We start from the raw sequence: 20,988 nt of genomic DNA on the forward strand, positions 1-20,988 counted from the left end.
GACTCTTCTGTTCTTCCCCTGACAAGTGACTGGCCCCACTCCCAGCTGCCAACCTTGCCTGAATTTCCCATTCTGGTGACTGGCTGGGAGCTATCAGAGGGAAAGAAGGTACATTTGAGTCATATACTCACAGCAGCTGTTGCCTTTTCCTATTCAGATCTTTCCTGGTTCTGAAGTTGAAAGTTTTTAAACAATTGGGAACATAGGTAGTACTCAGCTCCCAAGAGGTAGGCACCTTGTGCTCTGGAGAGAAGGCCCAGTGGTCTTTTGCCCTCATCTGAAGCTGTCTTCTGTTCCAGGGTGCTGATGATGCTTAGGTCTTGGTTGTGCTGTGAAAGGGAGGCACACGTTTTCTTCCTTGCAGAGTTCCTGGAGTGACCTATTCTCTGGACCTCAGGCCCTTGTTGATTATGACTAGTTTTGCCTAAAGATCTATGCAGTTAATGAACTTGTGGCTGTTACGTGTAAATGGGTGCTCTGTGCTGTTGTTACCTGACTAAAGAATTTGGTGGTTACTTTTTTGTGCTTAGTAAGTCAAAAGTCAGTTTTCCTACACTCTTTCATTTATGTAAGGGAGCTCTAGCTTTGAATTGTAAGACAGCGACTGGTCTGGTCATTCTGAGGTTTATTTTTTTGCACTGACTAAATATGAAAATTCATTCTTCCTTTCCCTTACTTTCCTTACATGAAAGCCAACTAGTGGATTTTGGACAAAAGATCAAACTAATTGACCATCAGAAAGTGAAATTCATCTGCTTTCTTTTTGTAGAACAACATAGCTAAATACAAGGGGATGCTCTGTATAATATATAATTTTAATCTTAAAAATCATGTTCAGGTATAAATATATTATGTAATAGAAAGTAGGAACTTGACTTTAAATATAAATCTTTCAAAATGCAAATTGAGTTGTCAAGTTCTCATGCCTTTTAGTTAATATATTCACTACTCCAATTTCTGGAAATCTGTGGTTCTGAACCTCTCAGAGATCCTAGACTCATAATGTTTGATGAAAACACCATCATTGTACTTCTTCTATACCCCACTCCTTTCAGCCCCAGAATAAAAATACAGTGCTGGAGAAGAATCTGTTAATACTTATTAAGTATGCAGTAATGTTACTGTTCTGTTCCAGAAGTTTATTAGCATTTAAAGCACTGCACTTAAAATATCTTTACACCCAGTGATCATTAAAGCATAATAAACTAAGTACCAGGGGACCTCTTAATGATGTTGGTATTGAAGATAATATTCCCTATAAGAGCTGAAAGGGTCCTGCCTTTGGGTGAGACTAACCACTGTCCAAACTTAGGACACATCTCCATGTGTAGAGAAGAACTGGTCCCCTGCAAACCTCTGTCAGGCTGTAGGTACTATATTTACTTAATCATTATTCAAGGACATGATGTGCGGCTTATACACATTTTAATTATTATTATATGACAAGATGATGGGGAACTGGATAAACACAGCCAAGTAAGACTACTCAGTTTTTTTCTGCCTACTTACACCCTAAGAATTCAGAATGTTAGTTATATATATCACACACACACACAGACCCACACACACAGACAGAGGTCATGTCAAATGAAAAGTGAAAGAAAGCAGGTCATTTCAATACTTTTTATTTGAGTGTGAAACCATTCATATCTTGCACAACTGTACAGATAAAACTATTTCCATTTTAGCTGTAGACACAATTATCACACTGAGAGGTGTGATCAAAGATTTTATTTACAGAACAGTTGCTAAAACATCCGATGTCATATTTCCATTTATTTCTTACCCATAGGGTAATAGGTCCACCATAATTGTGTGGTGCATTTTATAATACAGAAAGGAAACCTATATTAATCTCTAACAAACCTCACAAATTACTACAAATCTGACAGAAAAATGCCTACGAAAAAATTTTCCAAAAGTACAATACATTTTTATTTCCACACATACACAGTATAGTATAGGCTCAAAGGCACAGCTTTGAATTTTTTTCTATCAAAGTGTCGGAAATTATTATAGTTTTATGAAGGAACCATGAAAGTCATTTTCACACTTGGTGCTTGGTAAGTTAAAGTTTGGTCCATCCAGTTTCACAAAGTTAACACAGCAGAGCTGAGTGTGATACTCAATGCCATAAATCCACATTCTCATAGAACTTAAAAAAAAAAAAAAAAAAAAAAAAAAACCTTCTCTTGCCTTTTGCTGACACTAGCCATTGTGCAAACTTAGGACAAATCCTTATATGTAGAAGAACCGGTCTCCTACAAACCTCAGTCAACTTAAGGCAATACAAAACAGACCTCTTCCTTCCCTCAAGACAGTGCTTACATTCCAAGACAATGCAGGTACTGTGACAGGTGTGGGTCTGACAGAAAATCTAGAATTTCCAGATACCTTCCCATTTAGCCCTGGTGCTCCAGGAAGCAGTGATGATACCACTAGGAAGAAGAGATGTGCAGAACATGTCTGAGGGCTGTTCCTTGTACAGTACGATGACAGACAGATGGCAAGGTGAATGCTCTTGGTAAATTATGTGCCCATCCAAGAACACAAACCAGATTCTGTCTCCAGTATCCATCCTTCAAGACTAAAGAGATTTTGTCAACAGGAAAGTCAGTAGCTTACTAGAAGTGGTTGTCAACACAAAGCAAAGTCATGGAACAGAGGGAAAAGGCACAGAATGGCCTGCCCAAGATAGTGCTCTATAGAAACAGTCAAGTCTGGCTTGGCTACAGAAACCCAATCCCACTGACTTTTAGTAAGTTCTGTTTCTGAACTAAAGTTTATTCATCCCACATTGAATCCCATCCTCATGTTCATTAGGAAAATGGACACTTAGGAATAACCCACGAGTTACAATGTATAGAGATAAAGTCTTCTGGGGGATGGGTGTTGGGTTTATTATTATTATTAATAATTATTATTCATATTAAATATGGATGCCTATGATAGCAGTCATTTAGCCCATCCTGTAGAGGCCTCTCCGTTGATGTAAGCAAAGCCAGGAAAGTGTTGCATGTGCTCATACTCAGAATTCCTGCGCGTTGTCAGGGGTGTATACATGTCACTAGAGTTTCCATACCTCGTGGAATGCACAGACGGGCTTGTGTAGCACGTGTTGGCTGAGGGCACCTCTGGCCAGCGGGGAGTGACTGGGGTAGGATGCAGTCTGGGAGTACTGCTCATCAAACAAGGTTCCATCCGGGAGGTGGGGCTATTAAAAGGGTACTTGTTGAGGGGAAAGAAATTCCACAAAGTTAACGTTAGCTTGAAGTTGCATATACACAGTATCAGCCATGTTTATAGTTTAAATTAAATTTCTTAAGATGCTATTAATGAGAGTTGATGGAGAGGAATCACTGAACTTCTACAAAATTGAACCTTGGTCTTAGGGAAATGAACAGGAGAAATACAATAGATTTCATAGCCTGAGTTGGGCTGGTGTTTTCCCAAGTGAATACTGTCTTTCTGTTCATAATCTAGAATGTCTTGGGAAGTCAAACCCAAAATGAAAAATAGCCACACCAGGAATACAGGAAAGTGTGTGTTTGTCACACACACACACATACACTAGTAACTGCATGTCCAGATAAATAAATATGGATGTACAGATGGATGGTAGTGACTTTTATTGTTAATTATGGAGATGTAATAGGTCCTATTCCATCAACCCAAGAGTGTAACACTGCCAAGTAAAATACAATGACATTATAAAAAATAGCATTTTATAGTTGAATTCAATTATGAACTTCAGCCTAAAAGCAGGCTTTTGAAGAGGAAGCAAGTCAACAATTTCGAAGGTTATTATTAGTGCTTATTATTTAGAGAACATCTTTCTTTTTGGTTCACATTCACTGAACTCCTGGAAGATACACAAATAGGAATTGGGCTTGGTGTGAATGTAGAGGAAGGAGTCAAGAGACACCAATTGAGAGGAAAGAGGAGGGGAGCTTTTGTACAGGTCAGAGGCACAGGTGTTAGTAGCTCCAAGAAGAGGGGAAGTAGTTGTAGAAAGGATTAGGAATAAGAGAAGTACCTCTGAAGTGCTGCTTCTTTTACATTCTTTTCTGTTACCAAGACAGCTATGCAAATAAGCCCCTGTTTAGCATCAGAGGGGAGGAAGGGGAGGAACTATGGGCTCCCTTTTAGAGCTCCCAGTCTACAGGCCAGTCTGCACAAAGATTTCTTTGCCGTGCTGAGGGCCACCCCAGCAAGGCCAGGAGCCAATCAACAAGGATGGCAAGAGCAGCACGGAGGAGAGAGAGTGTGTGAATGTATGAATTCTTCTGCTCCCCATCTGTCTTCCCTGACAGTTGGAGAGTGGAGTCCCAGGGGATTAGGTGGGAGGCTGCCTCCTGTGAGGGAGACAGACAGGCTGAAGCCTAGACAGCAGGGAGAAGGGGTTATGACAACAATGGCTGCTCCCTGGAGTCTAGGTGGCTACAGGGAACTGCTCTGTCTCTGTGAGTGGGAGTCTAAGGGGAGCTGGGGAAGGCACTTAGGCCTGAAGCATGCAAAGAGAACCAGTGAATCAGAGATCAAGAAAGACGGATCCCAATTCCAGTAGGGAGCGATGGATTTTCCCCCCTACATAGGATGGCATGCCTTACATAGCAAAAGTACAGCCACTTCACAACCAAAAGAACAGTTAGGAAAGAGGGAGAAGGGCGTAGGTGGTGTCTGAGAACTCAAGGGAGAAGGCACTAAGGGCTGTTGCCAAGGAGACTACGGACAGCACGCCAAGGCTTTCCTAATTCCAAATCAGATCAGAAACACTGGCGCACACCCCTGTGCTCTGCATCATGGGAACCTACAGGATGCTGTTTGTGTGGCAGCAGTGGTGAACCCTCAGGCCTCTGGTCCCATGGCATCCCAATTCTGACGCAGGAACTGCTCTAAATCCCAAAGAGACCATAGTAAGATTGGGCCCTGCCCCCAAAAACAAGATCCCAGGTATATTAAACAGGTAACATTAGGAACTATTACTATAAAAGGATCCTTACTTTTTCAAAAAGGTTGCTTCCCCCACCTGAACCAGGAGTTCTCTCAAGTGAATTCCTAGGTGTCACCTCACCTCCTGGTGCTCTCCCTGGCACAGAGGCCTCACTTCTGGTCCCGTGGCATGCCAAGCTGGTTCCCACCACAGGGAATTCTGTCCTGCCTGTTCCTTCTGCCTAGAACCCTTCTCTACCACCCTACCCCTGGCTCCTGCCATGCCTGCCCTTTTGTCATTCTTTAGATCTCAGCTTAACTGTCACCTCTTCGGAGAGTCTTTTCTGGAATACTGTCTCAAGAAGCTAAACACCCCAGTCTGTGCCTCTCAGGCCAGGGGCCTTACCATCCTGCCCAGCAGCGAGGTCTTTCTACTGGCTTTTATTTATATGCTCCTGCTGGGGCTTTGCTGTGTTCAACACCATGTTCCCAACATCTGGCACGGTGCCTGGCACCTAGCAGGTGCTAAATAATAGTTGGCGAATGAATGTTGGGACATTACCACTAGAACGAATCCTGTGAGCCAACCCCATGTTGTACAGATGAGAAAACCAGGCCCCATGATGTCAAGTGTCCTGCCCAAAGTCACACAGCAAGCTAGTGGAAGAGCTAGCATAGAAACCCAGTTGGGGAGGCCGGGCGCGGTGGCTCAAGCCTGTAATCCCAGCACTTTGGGAGGCTGAGGTGGGTGGATCACGAGGTCAAGAGATCGAGACCATCATGGTCAACATGGTGAAACCCCGTCTCTACTAAAAATACAAAAAAATTAGCTGGGCATAGTGGCACGTGCCTGTAATCTCAGCTACTCAGGAGGCTGAGGCAGAAGAATTGCCTGAACCCAGGAGGCGGAGGTTGCGGTGAGCCGAGATCGCGCCATTGCACTCCAGCCTGGGTAACGAGCGGAACTCTGTCTCAAAAAAAAAAAAAAAAAAAAAAAAGAGAAACCCAGTTGGGGAGCATGCTTTCCCTACATCAATATGACCTGCCACTGCCAAGTTACCCAGGAGGGGGAGAGTGCTCCCTTTTTGGAGGCCAGCCCATTAGACCTTAATCTCCTACCTTCATTAAGCTCCCTCCTCCCCGACAGAGCTCTGGGGCCTTAGAATTCTCACCTGGCCTCGGCTCGCTGGTTCTGACAGAGTCCTCCCCCTTGCCTTAGCTCGCGTAGGTAAAATGTCACAGAATGGACTTGGGATCTTTCCCACAGAACGTGAGAGAGTGTGGCTTTTGTGCCTAGTCAGGGACCCCCGACGCAGCTGTGCTCAGAAGTTGTGTCATAGACTCAAAAGAGTAATTGCCTGGAAATGAGACTGGCTCAAAATATCTCTAATGTGACAATAAAATTCTGTTACCACAGAATCCAGCCTGGAAAATTCTGTCCTGTTAGGTCAGCTAATTGCAAATGAGTCAGTGACTCGTTTTCCCTGTAGTGAAGAGACCATTGAAAGACCAGATAGCTAAAGTGCCCACTGCCTTGGCCTGGTCATTAACATGACCAATGAAGCTTCTATTTAGTCTGGTGGGAGTGGCAGAGGCTGGCCCATGGCACCCGCCTCACCTCTTACACTTTACATCCGGTTTCATGCAGGGTCCATAAGCATGCTGGGCACAAACCCCAGGGTCCAGAGATCTCTGTCCAGAATAAGGCACTTTTTGTTGAGGGCTCGTAACAGGAAGTTACCATTCTCTGGATCAAATCACATGCTGTTGCTACTGATTTTAAAAAGGACATAAAGTCACCAGTTTACCACCCCTTGAGAGGAGCGTGTGAGGGGTGCCTGTGAGCACGTGTGTGTGCCTGCACGCACAAATGCTCATCAGATGCCTATGGCATAAGCCTATCTCAGCTGTGATTGACTCTTGGTCTCTTTGGAACCATATTAGGAAGATCTATTTTGAGGAATGACTCTCCATACCAAAGGCTGACTTTCTTACACATGGAGAAGGAAGAAAGAGCCCTTTATTCCTTTCCCTTACCAAATGAGCTACTACTTGAACAAGGGGTGAAAGGTGGCCCAGTCAGGAGCACAAACTGTTTTCCTATGAAAGACGGCTCTCACTGCACCAAAGTACTGCCAGAGGGCTCACCCCAGCCTCTTAGACTCTTCTCTTAGCCTCTTCTGGAGAAGGATGTAGCTCCCAAAAAATCTTTGTCAGACAGTCCACATCTGCTGAGCTTTTTTTTTTTTTTTTTTTTTTTTTTTTTTTGAGACAGGGTCTTGTCCTGTCACCCAGGCTGGAGTGCAGTGGGGTGATCTCAGCTCACTGCAACCTGTGCCTTCCAGGCTTAAGTGATCCTCCCACCTGAGCCTCACAAGTAGCTGGGACTACAGGTATGTGCCACCACTCCCAGCTAATTTTTAAATTTTTTATAAAGATGAGGTCTCACTACTTTGCTCAAGCTGATCTCGAACTTCTGGGCTCAAACAGTCCTCCCACTGGAACTCCTAGGCTCCTAGCCTCCCAAAATGCTGGGATTGCAGGTATGAGCCACCATCCTGCTGCTGCTGAGCTTTTAGAGTCAGGATTAAGTTATTACATGTGAAACACTTAGAACTTCCATGTAATAAGTTTTCTAAATGTGTTAGCTGTTATTAATGTTCTTTTGAGAATTGATCATAGGGTCATGTTCGATTAATGATAGGAAGAGCCTTAGTGACTGACCATCTGGTTCTACCTCTGGTTTTACAGATGAAAGAATTGAGATCAAAAAAGGGAAATGATCTACTGCAGTCATACAACAACTTAGTACCAGAGTAAGGATCCAGTCATTCATTCATTTCATTGACAAGTATTTACTGAGCACCCACTGAGGGCCAAGCACTGTGCTAAGCCATGGAAATATAACTGGGAGATAAAAAGGACTTGGTCCTTGCTTCCACAGAGCTATACAGTGAAGGAGACAGATCTTAATTATAAAATTACCCTAAATATAATAATATCATAACTGTAGTATTACGAAGGATAACAAAATGTGTTAACTGTGAGCCAGGCCCTGTTCTAACCTTTATTAACTTACTTGACTATCACTACAACCCTATGAAATAGATACCATAATTATCCTCATTTTTCAGATGAGACAATTGAGGAACAGGGCTAATCAGAGGCAAAGCTGGGTTTTGAACTCAGGGAGCCTGGCTCTACAGTCAGAGATCTTACAACACTATGGTTGATTGACTTTTTTTTTTCTTTTGGCCCAAGATGCCATCCCAAAGTAGAGTGCCCTAAGCAAACTTTGTAGCACCCAGTGGTCTTGGGTGGTTTGGGCCAGACTGCTGGACGTTCTGTGAGAGGCAGTGATTAGCTGATAAGGCTGGGCCTTTGCCTTTCAGATGAGAAATAAGGAACAGCTTTCCACTCTAAGTGTGATCAAATGGCTTTTGAACTCAAGGGCCCCAGTTCCACTATGGCTGCTCAACAGGTAGAGATTCTATGAACATGTATTGAATGAGGCTCAGAAACATTTTGTAGCTATGTACTTGGTCTGGTTTATTTTCTCCTTTTGGTCGGGCCTGGGAATGGGGAACCTGGAAAGAGGCAGCTTACTTTGATGTGAACAAGTGCAGCACAGTTGCGATGTTTTTCCAAAATAATTCAAACCTTACACCAGGCGTACCCAAACTTTTTACACAGGGGGCCAGTTCACTGTCCCTCAGACCATTGGAGGGTTGCCACATACTGTGCTCCTCTCACTGACCACCAATGAAAGAGGTGCCCCTTCCTGAAGTGCGGCGGGGGTGGGGGGGCAGATAAATGGCCTCAGGGGGACGCATGCGGCCTGTGGGCCAGGCCATAGTTTGGGGATGCCTGCCTTACACTGTCAAACCTCATTCATCTGGACTTAGTAAATCAGAAGTTACAAGAATCTAAGCTGGGCTGGGAGGTTTACCTTTGTATTACCCAGGAAGAAAGCATGTATTGTGCAAATAAGTAGTGTAAACAAGGGCATACACATATTCTATTTTGAAAACAAAAGACTTAAAATTATTTTGAGCATGTAAATGCTGGGATGCCTATAATTACTGCACTTCACAGATGTATCAGCCCTCTAAGGCAAACCGAGCTGCGTTTATTTGCAGTAGTTTCCGTTACTTTTGTGCTGATGACCAATTGCATTTCTCCAACTATATGTATACTTGCAGTTTTTCTGCTAATTCAGACTGACCTTTTCCCTGGTGAGTCGATTTAGTGAAGTGTGATATTCAGTTACTCAGAACTGGAACAGCTTGACCCCTGCTCTGGAAAGCTAAAACTAATTAGTCCTGCAGTGGATTTTCTCTATGCTCAACCTTAAACTAAAGAACCAATAAAGGAAAGAAATTATCTTGGCGGGTGTGCTTCTCTTTGGCAACTTGAAACTTACTGAGAATCACAGCAGTAACCTCTTGAGTTTACCTTCTACTCTCCCAAACAGTAGTATTCAGTACAATTGGTTTGGAGTTGGGACTGAGAACTGGAGGATTTGCATCTGAGTCTGCTTTGTCCCTTACTAGATATATGGCCTGAGGCCCATTACCTTCTGAGGCAGTCACTCATCTTTAAAAACCGAGGGCAAAGTCTAGATGCAGTGGTTCATTCCTATAACCCTAGCACTTTGGGAGGCTGAGGCAGGAGGATCGCTTGAGCCCAGGAGTTCTAGACCTGCCTGGTCTACATGGGCAATACCTTGTTTCTACAAAAACACAAAAATTAGCTGGGCTTGGTGGCATGTGCCTATAGTCCCAGCTACTTGGGAGGCTGAGATGGGAGGATCACTTGAACCCAGCAGGTGGAGGTTGCAATGAACCAAGATTGTGCTGCTGCACTCCAGCCTGATGACAGAGTGAGATCCTATCTCCAAAACTGCCTTCTTCCCAAGGTCGCTATGGCAATTAAGTGAGTCTGTATATTTAATTATGCTTAGAATGGTGCTCTGAATAAATATCAGTGAAAAACAAAACAAAGGATACTGTGACTTTAGACAGTACCTTTCCCCAGAGAGGTATGTTTTGAACACTGACCTCACTTATCAACCTGGGTAGAGACTGATATAATTAATTTCTTCCCACCCCATTTTACAGATGGAGACTAAGGCATAAATCATGAAGTGGAGAGTGTGTGTGTGTGTGTGTGTGTGTGTGTGTGTGTACGGAGGGGAGAGTCAGAGGCACTCGTCTAAGAGTCTCAAGGCATGGTGGCAAAGAGCCTGGCCTACAACCCTTTGAACTCTCACACCTAGTCTGGATTAGAAGGGCCCTTCCATGGGCTTTTTCTTAGTCCTTGGGCTATTCTACTACGACCAGCTATTAAATGACAGTGTTCCCATTGGGGCTGTTGTGGCTTCCAGAGCAGATTTTGCAGACCTGTCTTTGATCACCAGGGACCTTATGGGTTTTGAGGAGATCTTGGCTTCTTTTTATGGGAATGGCTTTAAAAAATATCACCCCAGAAAACCAGCTCCTGACATTTATGAGGGGGAATGAGGAAGTGAAGAAAGAATGAAGACAGTGCCCAGAGCTGTGGCTTGATGATGCTGTCTCCCACTGGAGCATGAGCTCTGCCAAAGCAGGCATGCTCCGTCTCCTTCTCACTGTACTCCTGGTGGCTAGCGCAGTGCTTGCACATAGTAGTTACCCAGGAGCCATTTGAGGAATGAATGAATGAATGAGATGCTTAGAGTGTGTGGAGTGATCTAGGCTGTTGCAGCAGTTCTCAGTCATGCAGTGGATCACAGTGAGGAGCACAGAGTGCTCCCAAGAGAGCAAGCTCCTAAGGAGCTGGCATCTCTGTGTGACGCAGTTGGGACACCTATAATGAATGCCCCAGATGATGATTTAGTGGAATCAACTTCTTGGCTTGTCTGGGGATTAAACCAGGGCTCCCCTTGGTACTATAGATGGAAATCAAAACAAACACCTGTTTGCCCTGAGTGCCCATGTCTTGTGGATACATTCTCCTTGGTGCCCTCCCTCAGAGACAAGACTGTATGCTGAGCTGATGCAATTACAGTGTCCACCCTAGCATCAGTCCTGCCATCTCATTCCTAAACTTCTACAAGTGCTTTGAAGCAGAGCCCCCTGCCTCCACCAGTCCCTCTTCTTGGTTTGTTATATGGGGGCCCTGAGAGCACTCTTTCTTAATCATAGCTCTGATCTTGCCACTCCGTAGCTTCCTGTGCCTGCAGAATAGAGTGAGAATGCTTGGCACACCATACATGGATAGAGTGAGCATGCTCGGCACATTCATGCTGATGCCACCTCCCGTGTACTCATCTGCTCAGTGTATCTTTAGTGAATGCCTACATCTGAGAGGCGGCAGGGGGTGGTGCCTAAGAGCCTGGACAGGAGTCACACCACCTGAGTTCAAATCCTCAGGCAGGTTACTGTGAGTCTCACTTCCTCTTCTGCAGGGGTTATCTAGGAGGTGTGGAGAGTGCTCAGTGCAGAGCGTGGCACACAGCATGTGTTCAGGAGAAGGTAGCTGCTCTTTCTGATTGGTGTCGTATTCTGTGACCTGAGGATACTGGACTTAATCTTTGCCTTCAGGGAGTTTAGGATCACCGTGCATATCAGACAGGATAATTGGTGATGATAACAGGATGTGAGAAATGCTACTAAGAGAGGAAACTCAATGAGTGGCACCTAATAAGGTCCTGGAGGAAGCAAGAGGGTACTTTCAGCCATGCCACAAGGATGGCAAGATATTTGTCATGAATGGCCAGCAGAAGAGACTGGGGAAGAGACACCCAGCCAGAGGGAACAATATCTGCAAAGACATGGAGGAACTCAGCACATGCAGGATAGCTGCACGGGAGCTGGCATAGCTGGAGGCAGGGAGGGAGTTGGTGGGTAGGCCAGAAACATAACGAGTCTTAAGAGACATACTAAGGAATTGAACTTGACCTGGAAAGTGATGATGCACCAAAGATGAGGAAAGTGTCATGGTTATTGGGTTTTTTTTCTTAAGGACTCCTCTAGCTGCAGTGTAGGGGGTGGACCAGAAATGGAGCACATTTTAGAGGCATAGAGACCGCCAGGAAGGCTTCTGTCTTCATCTAGGTTAGACATGATAAAGGCCTGGCTGAGACAAGGACAGAGGGAATACAGAGATACTTAGGACGCAGAATTGAATGGAACTGGCAACCAGTCGGATCACAGCTAATGCACAGGGAAGTGTTAGACAGGGAGAGTGTCCAGAGGTGGTTTCTCCAGTGCGGCTACAGTGTCTATTCCCCACAGGCCACAGAGGGCTGATCTGGCTTATTAGACAGTGAGGAGCCCAAGGAGATGTGGGGTCTGTGAGTGATCTGAAAAGGGATCCATTTCAGGAGGATTCTTCCGCTTAAGATTACGTGTGCGGGCTGGACAAAAAGAGCAGACACGGGACATGACGAGACCAGTTAGAATGATGTTGAGAGACCAGTCCTGACAAGATTCCATGCCCTCATGTCAGCACCAAGAGGATGGTGATGGGAAAGGAGACCCAAGGCCCAGGGTGAGGGTAGCTGCCTGAAAAAGGGCAGCAGACATGCAGCTGATTAGATCTTGGCATGAAGAGGACAAAGAGAGAATAGAATGAAAAAAAAAAAAAAAAACTGTTTAGCAACCAGGTGTGAGAGAGCAAATGGAGCATGAACACTGGCTGAGCACCCACTGTGGCCCAGCCACCGGAGGCCAGAAATGACACTGATGAAAAGGCCGTCCTCTCCTTGGGGACACACATACTGCACAAACAGTGTGCATAACAGTTTTTGAACCGTGTTAAAGTTAACGAGATTTGGCACCAAGCATACCAAGGCCTGGGCAAGAAAGCAGGACCACTGACTCACCTGTGCAGAGCTCCTGTGGTAAGGGGCATAGTGGAGTGGCCCGGAGATGGCTGTGTCATGAGGGAGGGCTGGATACTGGCTCTGCATGGGGTGAGGATGCTGGTTGCCATAGCTCCCATAGTTATAGCTTCCCGTGTATCTAAAATGCATCAAGCACATTGAATAGTGTGAGTAATAGCAAAGAGAACAGATCAGTTTGACACCTTTTACAAACCTCATCTATTTTTTTTCTTTTTCTTCTGTTTTCTCTTTTCTTTTCTTTCCCCCGTTACTAGCCCCAACCCCATTTTTCTTTCTTTCTTTCTTTCTTTCTTTTTAAGTTGCAGTCTCACTCTGTTGCCCAGGCTGGAGTGCCGTGGCATGATCTCCACTCACTGCAACCTCTGCCTCCTGAGTTCAAATGACTCTCCTGCCTCAGCCTCCTGAGAAGCTGGAATTACAAGCGTATGCCATCACGCCTGGCTAATTTTTGTATTTTCAGTAGAGATAGGGTTTCACCATGTTGGCCAGGCTGGTCTCAAACTCCTGACATCAGATGATCTACCCACGTTGGCCTCTCAAAGTGCTGGAACTACAGGCGTGAACCACAGCACCCGGCCTCTTCTTTTTGATTCTTACTATTTCCACCCTGTGGCCTTGTTATGATAAATTTAAAACCCCAGGTTGATTTTCCTTCTCCCTTAACACCTAGAACATACCTCCCTTGCCCCCTAGCCAGCATTCAGGGATGAAATCTAGCCCTGAGCCAAACATCATTAGTGATGGAAACCTCTACTCCTGTTGTGTTTAAAAGCTCTGTTGTTGTATCCTGAAATCAAATAGGGAAAACAAAAAAGAAATCACTGTGAGATTTATGTGTGTGGTGTTTTTTTGTTTTTTTGTTTTTTGAGAGGAAGTGTTGCTCTGTCACCCGTCTAGAGTCCAGTGGTGCAATCTCGGCTCACTGCAACCTCCACCTCCCAGGTTCAAGCACTTCACCTGCCTCAGCCTCCCAAGTAGCTGGGACTACAGATGTGCCCCACCATGCCAAGCTAATTTTTTGTATTTTACTAGAGATGGGGTTTCACCATGTTAGCCAGGATGGTCTCGATCTCTTCACCTCATAATCCGCCCGCCTCAGCCTCCCAAAGTGGTGGGATTACAGGCGTGAGCCATTGTGCCCAGCCCATATTTTTATATCACTCAGGCCTCTGCTTCCCCATCATAGGGAAGGATGTAGCAGGTTTCTGTAAGCTGTCTCCTGGGGGAAGACACCATAGTGTGGTCAAACAGGCATTAAAGACCCTGGTCCTAAGCCAGAATCCACTGCCTTCTAACTGTGTGACTCTCACGACCCTGTTTCTTACATCCATAAAAACACTGTGCATGGTCATTCTGAGGATCGTATGTATGAACACTCTATAAAACAAAGTCCTGTGTAGACATAGCCTATTATTATCACTGTCCTTCTAGGTAACATCTTTATAGCAAAGATGCTGACCTATGACTATGTGAGTATTTTTTTCTGTTATTTCTTCTGAATCAAAAATCTCTCGGAAACGGTTTTTTCAAAATCTATTCTAAATGTGTGGAAATACTCTCAAAGGCTTCCTGAGAAAATAATGGCTGCCCGACTGAACGCTCAGGGCACTTGAACCTATGGAAAAGAACACCAACATCCAGGCCTGTGCCTACCATCAGGGCACCGCCATGCCATGTTATGCTGAGCCAACTGTGTGGAAGGGACCTGAGAGGTCCTTCCCTTCCTCTTCCCATGTTCCCCCACAGGGACCTGGCCTGTGAGTGGCTGCAGGTGAGGCCCACTATACCACATGGTAGGATCTTTTTTTTTTTTTTGAGATGGAGTTTTGCCCTATTCCCCAGGCTGGAGTGCAGTGGCGCAGTCTCGGCTCACTGTAATCTCCACCTCCTGGATTCAAGAAATTCTCCTGCCTCAGCCTCCCGAGTAGCTGGGGCTACAGGCGCCTGCTCCACCATGCCCAGCTAATTTTTGTATTTTTAGTAGAGATGGGGTTTCACCATGTTGGCCAGGCTGGTCTCGGAACTCCTGACCACAAGTCATCCATCTGCCTCAACCTCCCAAAGTGCTGGGATTACAGGCATGAGCCACTGTACCCAGCCAGGATCTCTTTCTTTAATATCACAAGTGTTTTTTCAGATCACTGCTCGTTAGACATTGTAAGGTTAGTGTCTTTTGATAAAGACAATGCATAACGGCAAAGAGCCAGTAAGGTTGAGGTCACACTTTTATATGGATTTGTAATTCATTCATCACAGCAACATCATGCCACAGATTTGAAAAATATATATATATATATGGGCAAAACATATGATGTATTTATCCAGGGCATAAAGCACTGCTGAAACCTATGGAGAATTCCCTGAACCCTGTGAATAACTACAGCCCTAAAGGGACCTCCAGCCCTCAGGTGGGGAAGCCCTTCTCTAAAGAGTCATCAAAGACTTGGACCTAAGATGAAGTTTTGTAAGTCTGCAAAGTGTATAAGGAGCCACGCAGGGAAACTGCTGAAAGGGGTTTTCAGCTGAGGCATTAAAGGAGTAAAGAGGGAGGAACACAGGCTTTGGAGTCAGACATTTGTTCCATTTGGGCTCCACCATGTTCCAGCTGTGTGACCTTGGGGAACTGAAGATAACCAAACAAGTTTCAATTCCCTCATCTGTAAAATGGGGTCATTAGGTCACTAACACCTTCCTACCTACCTACCTACCTCCCCTGGTTGTTGTGGGGATTATACAATATGATGATCAGGACATTGTGAGAACTCAGCACAGGGTAGCACCCTTCCTGTTCTTTGAGAAAATAACTTCTAAGGAAACCTCTCTTTATATCTTTTTTTTTTTTTTTTTTTTTGAGATGGAGTCTCGCTTTGTCACCGAGGTTGGAGTGCAGTGGTGCAATCTTGGCTCACTGCAGCCTCCACCTCCCAGGTTTAAGCAATTCTCTCACCTCAGCCTTCCAAATAGCTGGGATTATAGCCACCATGCCCAGCTAATTTTTATATTTTTAGTAGAAACAGGGTTTCACCATGTTGCCCAGGCTGGCCTTGAACTCTTGACCTTAAGGCCCACATCAGCCTTCCAAAGTGCTGGGATTACAGGTGCGAGCTGCTGCACTCAGACTCTTTAGATCAAATTTTTAAAGTCCAGCAGCATCCCTGGAAAGTTACCTACCCATGTTCCTCTCTGTGGGGATAAACTGGTATCCTGTGTGTGACAGAGGAAGAAGGCACATGAGTGTTCCTCATACAGGGCAGCTGTTGGGAGTTCTCAGCTGGGGACCCAGCAGCCGTCGTCACTGTGTATGTTAGAGACCACGTGTATGACTGCATTGCTCCTGCAGAGACAAATTAAGACATCTCAATCATTAACAGTCCTCATATCCCTTGTTCTTCCTTAGACCACTTTAGTGGCTTCCTTTTGTTCTTAAGTTGAAGGCAAAAATCTTAACCAGACATGTATCTCTGGCTCTGCTGAGCTCACCAGAGGCATCCCCCACCCTCTGTCTTTTGTTTTATCTGGCCCAGCCACAGTCTCTTTCTTTCATTATCTCCAGAGTACCACAATTCCCAGCACCACAGGGCCTTTGCACGTGCTGTTTCTGCTGCCTGGAATCCTCACCATTCTCTTTTTTTACCCACTCATTCTTCCTCTCACAGTCCAAAAAGCTGTCCTCTTCCTAATCCCAGACTAGGCCAGATCCCTCACTGTACTGTAGGCCTAAGTGGTGCCTACTGCAATTGGTAATCCTATACCCATCAGTGAATGTGATTTGATTAATGGCCACCTCACCAGATAGAAAGCACCAGGAGGGTAGGGGCCTGGTCTATTTTGGCCACCAATGGATTCCCAGTGCTTAGTACAGAGCCTGGCCACCAAAAGACTCAACAAAAATTTTAGAGGAGAGAAAAGGGAAGGTAAAGACAGGAACAAAGGAAGGGAGGGAAAGAAAGAAAAGGAAAGCCTGGGGAAATCTAGCCCAGGTAGGCACTGCAGATTAACTTTTCAGCACCCAGCTCAACAGGTGTTAAGGATCCAACAAATTGCTTTAGGAAACCATAAGTAGATTATTGGGCTCTGCCTGCTCGGGTCTTTTTGAAGATTATTAGACAGTGACCTGGACAGTGACCTATTCCATGCATATTATGAATTCCCTTTGTTTAGTTTTTAATTTAATTGGATACCTGGAAAGTGCTAAAGACTGGGGAATAAAAACCTGACAAAATTAAATGCTTAGTATTTTATGAGATGGTTAGTTTTTTGTTGTTGTTTTGTTTTGAGACAAGGTCTTACTCTGTCACCCAGGCTGGAGTACAATGACATGATCATGGCTCTCACTGCAGCCTTAACTGCCTGAGCTCAAGGGATCCTTCCACCTCAGCCTCCCCACAAGTATGTACCACCACACCCAGCTAATTTTTAAATTTTTTATAGACACAGGGTCTCACTATGTTGCCCAGGCTGGTCTTGAACTCTGGGTCTCAAGTGATTCTCCCCAGCTTGGCCTCCCAAAGTGCTAGGATGAAAAGCATGAGCCACCGCACCTGGGCTAGAATTTTTTTAATGATAATTTAAGAAACATTAACAGAAATAATAAACTCATCAGACAACTTAATTTCTGATAAATTTTAAAATATGTTAATGGAAATAATTAAGCTTATTTTAGAAGGCAGGGGGAATGGGATTCAACAGCCCCCTTTAGGTATATGGAAAACTGAAGAATTTGTTAAGGGAGGATGTTTTTAAGGTGAAGTAAAAGAGAATAATTGATCCTGTATTTTCTGCAGCAGACCATTTTTATCTAAAAATTCCTCTGGAAAGATAAAGGAAAGGTTTTCATTTTAAAAATTAGTCCATTCCATCCCAGGGACTTTGCAAATAGCATATGAGAGGAGCTGCATTGACATGCATTAGTAGAAGGAAGCAGAGTTGGTGGATCAGCGCTGTGCCAGTTATGCAGAGACTCAGTAAGGAATACCCTTGAAGGAATGTGGAAGTGGTATCCTATTTTAAATACATTGGCTTATTATTAAAAGAACCCTTTGGTGAGCCCTTTCATAAACTGAAGACTCTTTTGGAATACAAATGATGTCCATTGTTGTAATGAGATGACAAAGATTTATTTCAAGAGTATGAAAGGAGACACCATTATTGAGCATCTCGTGCAGACCATGCACTGTGCTGAGTGCTTGTCACACACCCTTAAGAGAAGATTATCCCCCATCTGTAGATGAGGAAACTGAGGGTTAAATCCAAAAGAATTTAAGAGAGTGTATAGCAATACAAAAGATTCAAGACAATAAAATGGAAGTAGGAATGAAAGAAGAAAGAAAAGCAGAATTGGAGGTGAAAAGTGCAATCTAGAATGAGGTAAAGCATGCCAAAGGCCCAAATTCTTCCTATATGTGAACTTTAAACTTAGATCTGAGTTTTCCAGGAGCCAGTGCTCTTGGAAACCTGACTAGCTAGGAACACTAAGACTGACGATTGCTCAGGAGTATACTGTCCTCCAAATTCAGAGCCAACAGCAAGTACTTTCAGATGCCTTCCTAAGGGGACAACTATGAATTGTTCAACAATGTCCTCAACACTCTTACAATGGACTTCATCTTGATTCTAAGGATGGTTCCTTTTGTCAACACTAACTGCAGGCTAACAGTATCACTCAAAAGTCCAGTTCAAGGAAACTCAGAATGTTAAATAGCTCGTCCAGGGTCCCAGGCTGAGTGGGTGGTTCAGTCGGGCTCCAAACCCACACACTTTCTGCCACACACTTTATATCCTCTACCATTATGTCTCTTTGCTCTGGGTTCTGCTTCTGCCATGTACTAGCTGTAAGATCTTGGGCAAGACTGTGAAACTTTATGAGCTTCTGTTTCATCATCTTTAAAATGGGAGTAATAATATCTGTCTTGCAGGAGTGTTGTCAGGATTAACTGAGATAATGTATGTCAGAGAGCTTGGCACGTGGTATAGGCTTTTAATGGTATTCAAGCACACTTCATTATAAATTCAGGTATTCTTACATGAGACTTTCTTAAAATAGATATTTCTGTATCTCTCATTTCAGACCCCAAGGAAGAGAGGCAAGTTTCTTGGGTGAGATTCTATTACCAGGGGTGAACCATTTGAATAGCAATGGTAATTTAACCAATTACGGCAAATTTCTAAGCATGTTTTTCTATAAAATTACTAGTGTCCTTATTTACCAGCATGGCTAAAAGTACCCCTTCCTGCTTTGCACATCTACTCCATATTCTTCTCCCAAAAGATAATGACTTTGGCAAGCGACATGTTAGGCTTGATTTATAAGTACAAGAAAATTGGAAGGGAAGATCCCCAAAATGATCACGACTCAGATGACTGGATTATGCATAATTTCCCTCCTCTATGTTTTGAACTTCATGTGAAATTATATTACTGTTACGGTTTTTAAAAATGCCATCTTTATTAAAGCCGGTTATCACTGAGTGGTGGGATTGAGGAGGGTTTTAAAATTTTTTCCCTTATTTTACTTATCTGTATTTTTCTGTAATGAATGTGTATTGCCTCTGTAAAAAGAAAAACATTAATACATTAAGCAAAGTTTACAACTAGAACTGGAATTGGAGAGGGCGAAAAGTTTGGGAAAACAATGAACTAGCCATAACAAGCAAGTAATTAACCCTTGAAGCCTCTGGGACCTCAGGAGAGCACAGTGAGATCAGTGGATATTTAAACGGGGCAGCCAAGGAAGCCAAATAATTTTTTTTTTTCCAAGCAGTGGGAAGAAGTCATGATAATAGCCATCACCTGAGACACTGCAACAGAGGTTACTTTTGTGTGAGCCCCTGGAGCACAGCAACTGTTCCTTATTCATCTCTGTATCCCCAACAGAGGGTATGCCAAATAGTAGGTGTTCAGTAAATTTTTGTTCCATTGAATTTGTTGTTGAAGGAGTAAATGCTGTTAGGAATAGACGTTATCAAACAAAAAGCTAGTGGAACTCTTGGAAAAATGGGCTCCTGTGGTCTGGGGAACAAAACCCCTAAATGGCCATGTGCCAGCAATCTAACACATCCACTCAGGCAGGCTTAAGCAGATTAACACCTACTGGCTTGGGGAGAAACCCTTTTTGCCTAGGGAGCAGAAAAGAACACCCCTTGAATTCCCTTTCCTATGAGTGAGACCTCCAGTGAGAATTGCTGCTGCTGCTTCTTTTTTTAAGGAAACTAATAGAAGAAAATCTATGCAGCTTACAGTTTGTTCTTAGTTTTAAAGACAACTCTAATGCTTTTTGTTGGTAAAACAATAGCAAATCTTCCCTATTTGTTCAGTTCCCATATTTTTCTCTTATTCTCCCCTCCCTTCTTCACATTTCTATTTATTTAAAGGTCTGAGAATAGTGGTAGAAGCTCCTGATATTTGAGAATTCAATAAAGATCCTAAGAGGAGCAGTTGTTGGTCACCTTACAGTATTGAAACTGCTACAGCAGAACATTTTCTTCCCCTCCCATCCCCAACAAAACACTCTTCTTCCCCAAGGTTGTTTGTTTTGGAAGGGGTTTTAAGCACAGGACAGGAAGGGTGCTTGGAATATAACAGACAATCAGTAATGATTTGTCAAATAAATTAATGAATGATCATCCAACATAAACCAGATCTCGTACTAATTTCCTTGTATACATTGACCCATTCAGTCTTCACAGCAGCCTTCTGAGGTAGGTAGTATTAGCTCCTTTTTCAGGTCAGAAAATTGAGGCCCAAAAGGTTAAGTGACTAACTCAGGTAAGTGGCAGAGTTGGAATTTGAATGCAGATCTGCCCAGCCCTAAACCCTTGCCATAGCAATGTTTCTTACACTTGAATTTGTGTTTGAATGACTGGAGATCTTGTTTAAAATGCAGATTCTGATTCAGTAGGTTGGGAGTAAGGCCTTTCTATCAAACTTGCAAATGATGACAACGTGATTGGTCTGTGAACCACACTTTGAGTAACAAGGCTCTATAACATACTGCCTCCTGTCACACATCCTGTATGTTAAGGGTTATTAAAAATCAGAAGTTGAGGGCTGGATGCGGTGGCTCACACCTGTAATCCCAGCACTTTCGGAGGCCAAGGTGGGCAGATCACGAGGTCAAGAGGTCGAGACCATCCTAGCCAACATGGTAAAACCCCTTCTCTACTAAAAAT

General features: G+C 44.0%; 1 protein-coding gene across 5 annotated transcripts in view; it reads right to left on the reverse strand.

Annotated features, from left to right (window-relative positions):
- Positions 1–1,594: 1,594 nt before the first annotated feature.
- The window catches only part of RFX4 (regulatory factor X4), a 183,032-nt gene continuing 163,638 nt past the window's right edge, over positions 1,595–20,988 (reverse strand). For 2 of the 5 annotated variants that reach the window (XM_074402290.1, XM_010340247.2), the window contains 3 exons: positions 15,992–16,154; positions 12,800–12,938; positions 1,595–3,228 (listed from right to left, as the gene is read on the reverse strand). In XM_074402290.1, coding sequence (XP_074258391.1) covers positions 2,956–3,228; positions 12,800–12,938; positions 15,992–16,154 — 575 coding nt within the window. In that variant the 3' untranslated portion in view covers positions 1,595–2,955. The remainder of the gene's footprint in view (positions 3,229–12,799; positions 12,939–15,991; positions 16,155–20,988) is intronic. The other 3 variants (XM_074402292.1, XM_003929645.3, XM_074402291.1) reach the window with 2 other exon arrangements.

The sequence above is a fragment of the Saimiri boliviensis genome, chromosome 7, assembly GCF_048565385.1.
Source record: "Saimiri boliviensis isolate mSaiBol1 chromosome 7, mSaiBol1.pri, whole genome shotgun sequence".
In the NCBI taxonomy this organism is placed as follows: domain Eukaryota; kingdom Metazoa; phylum Chordata; class Mammalia; order Primates; family Cebidae; genus Saimiri; species Saimiri boliviensis.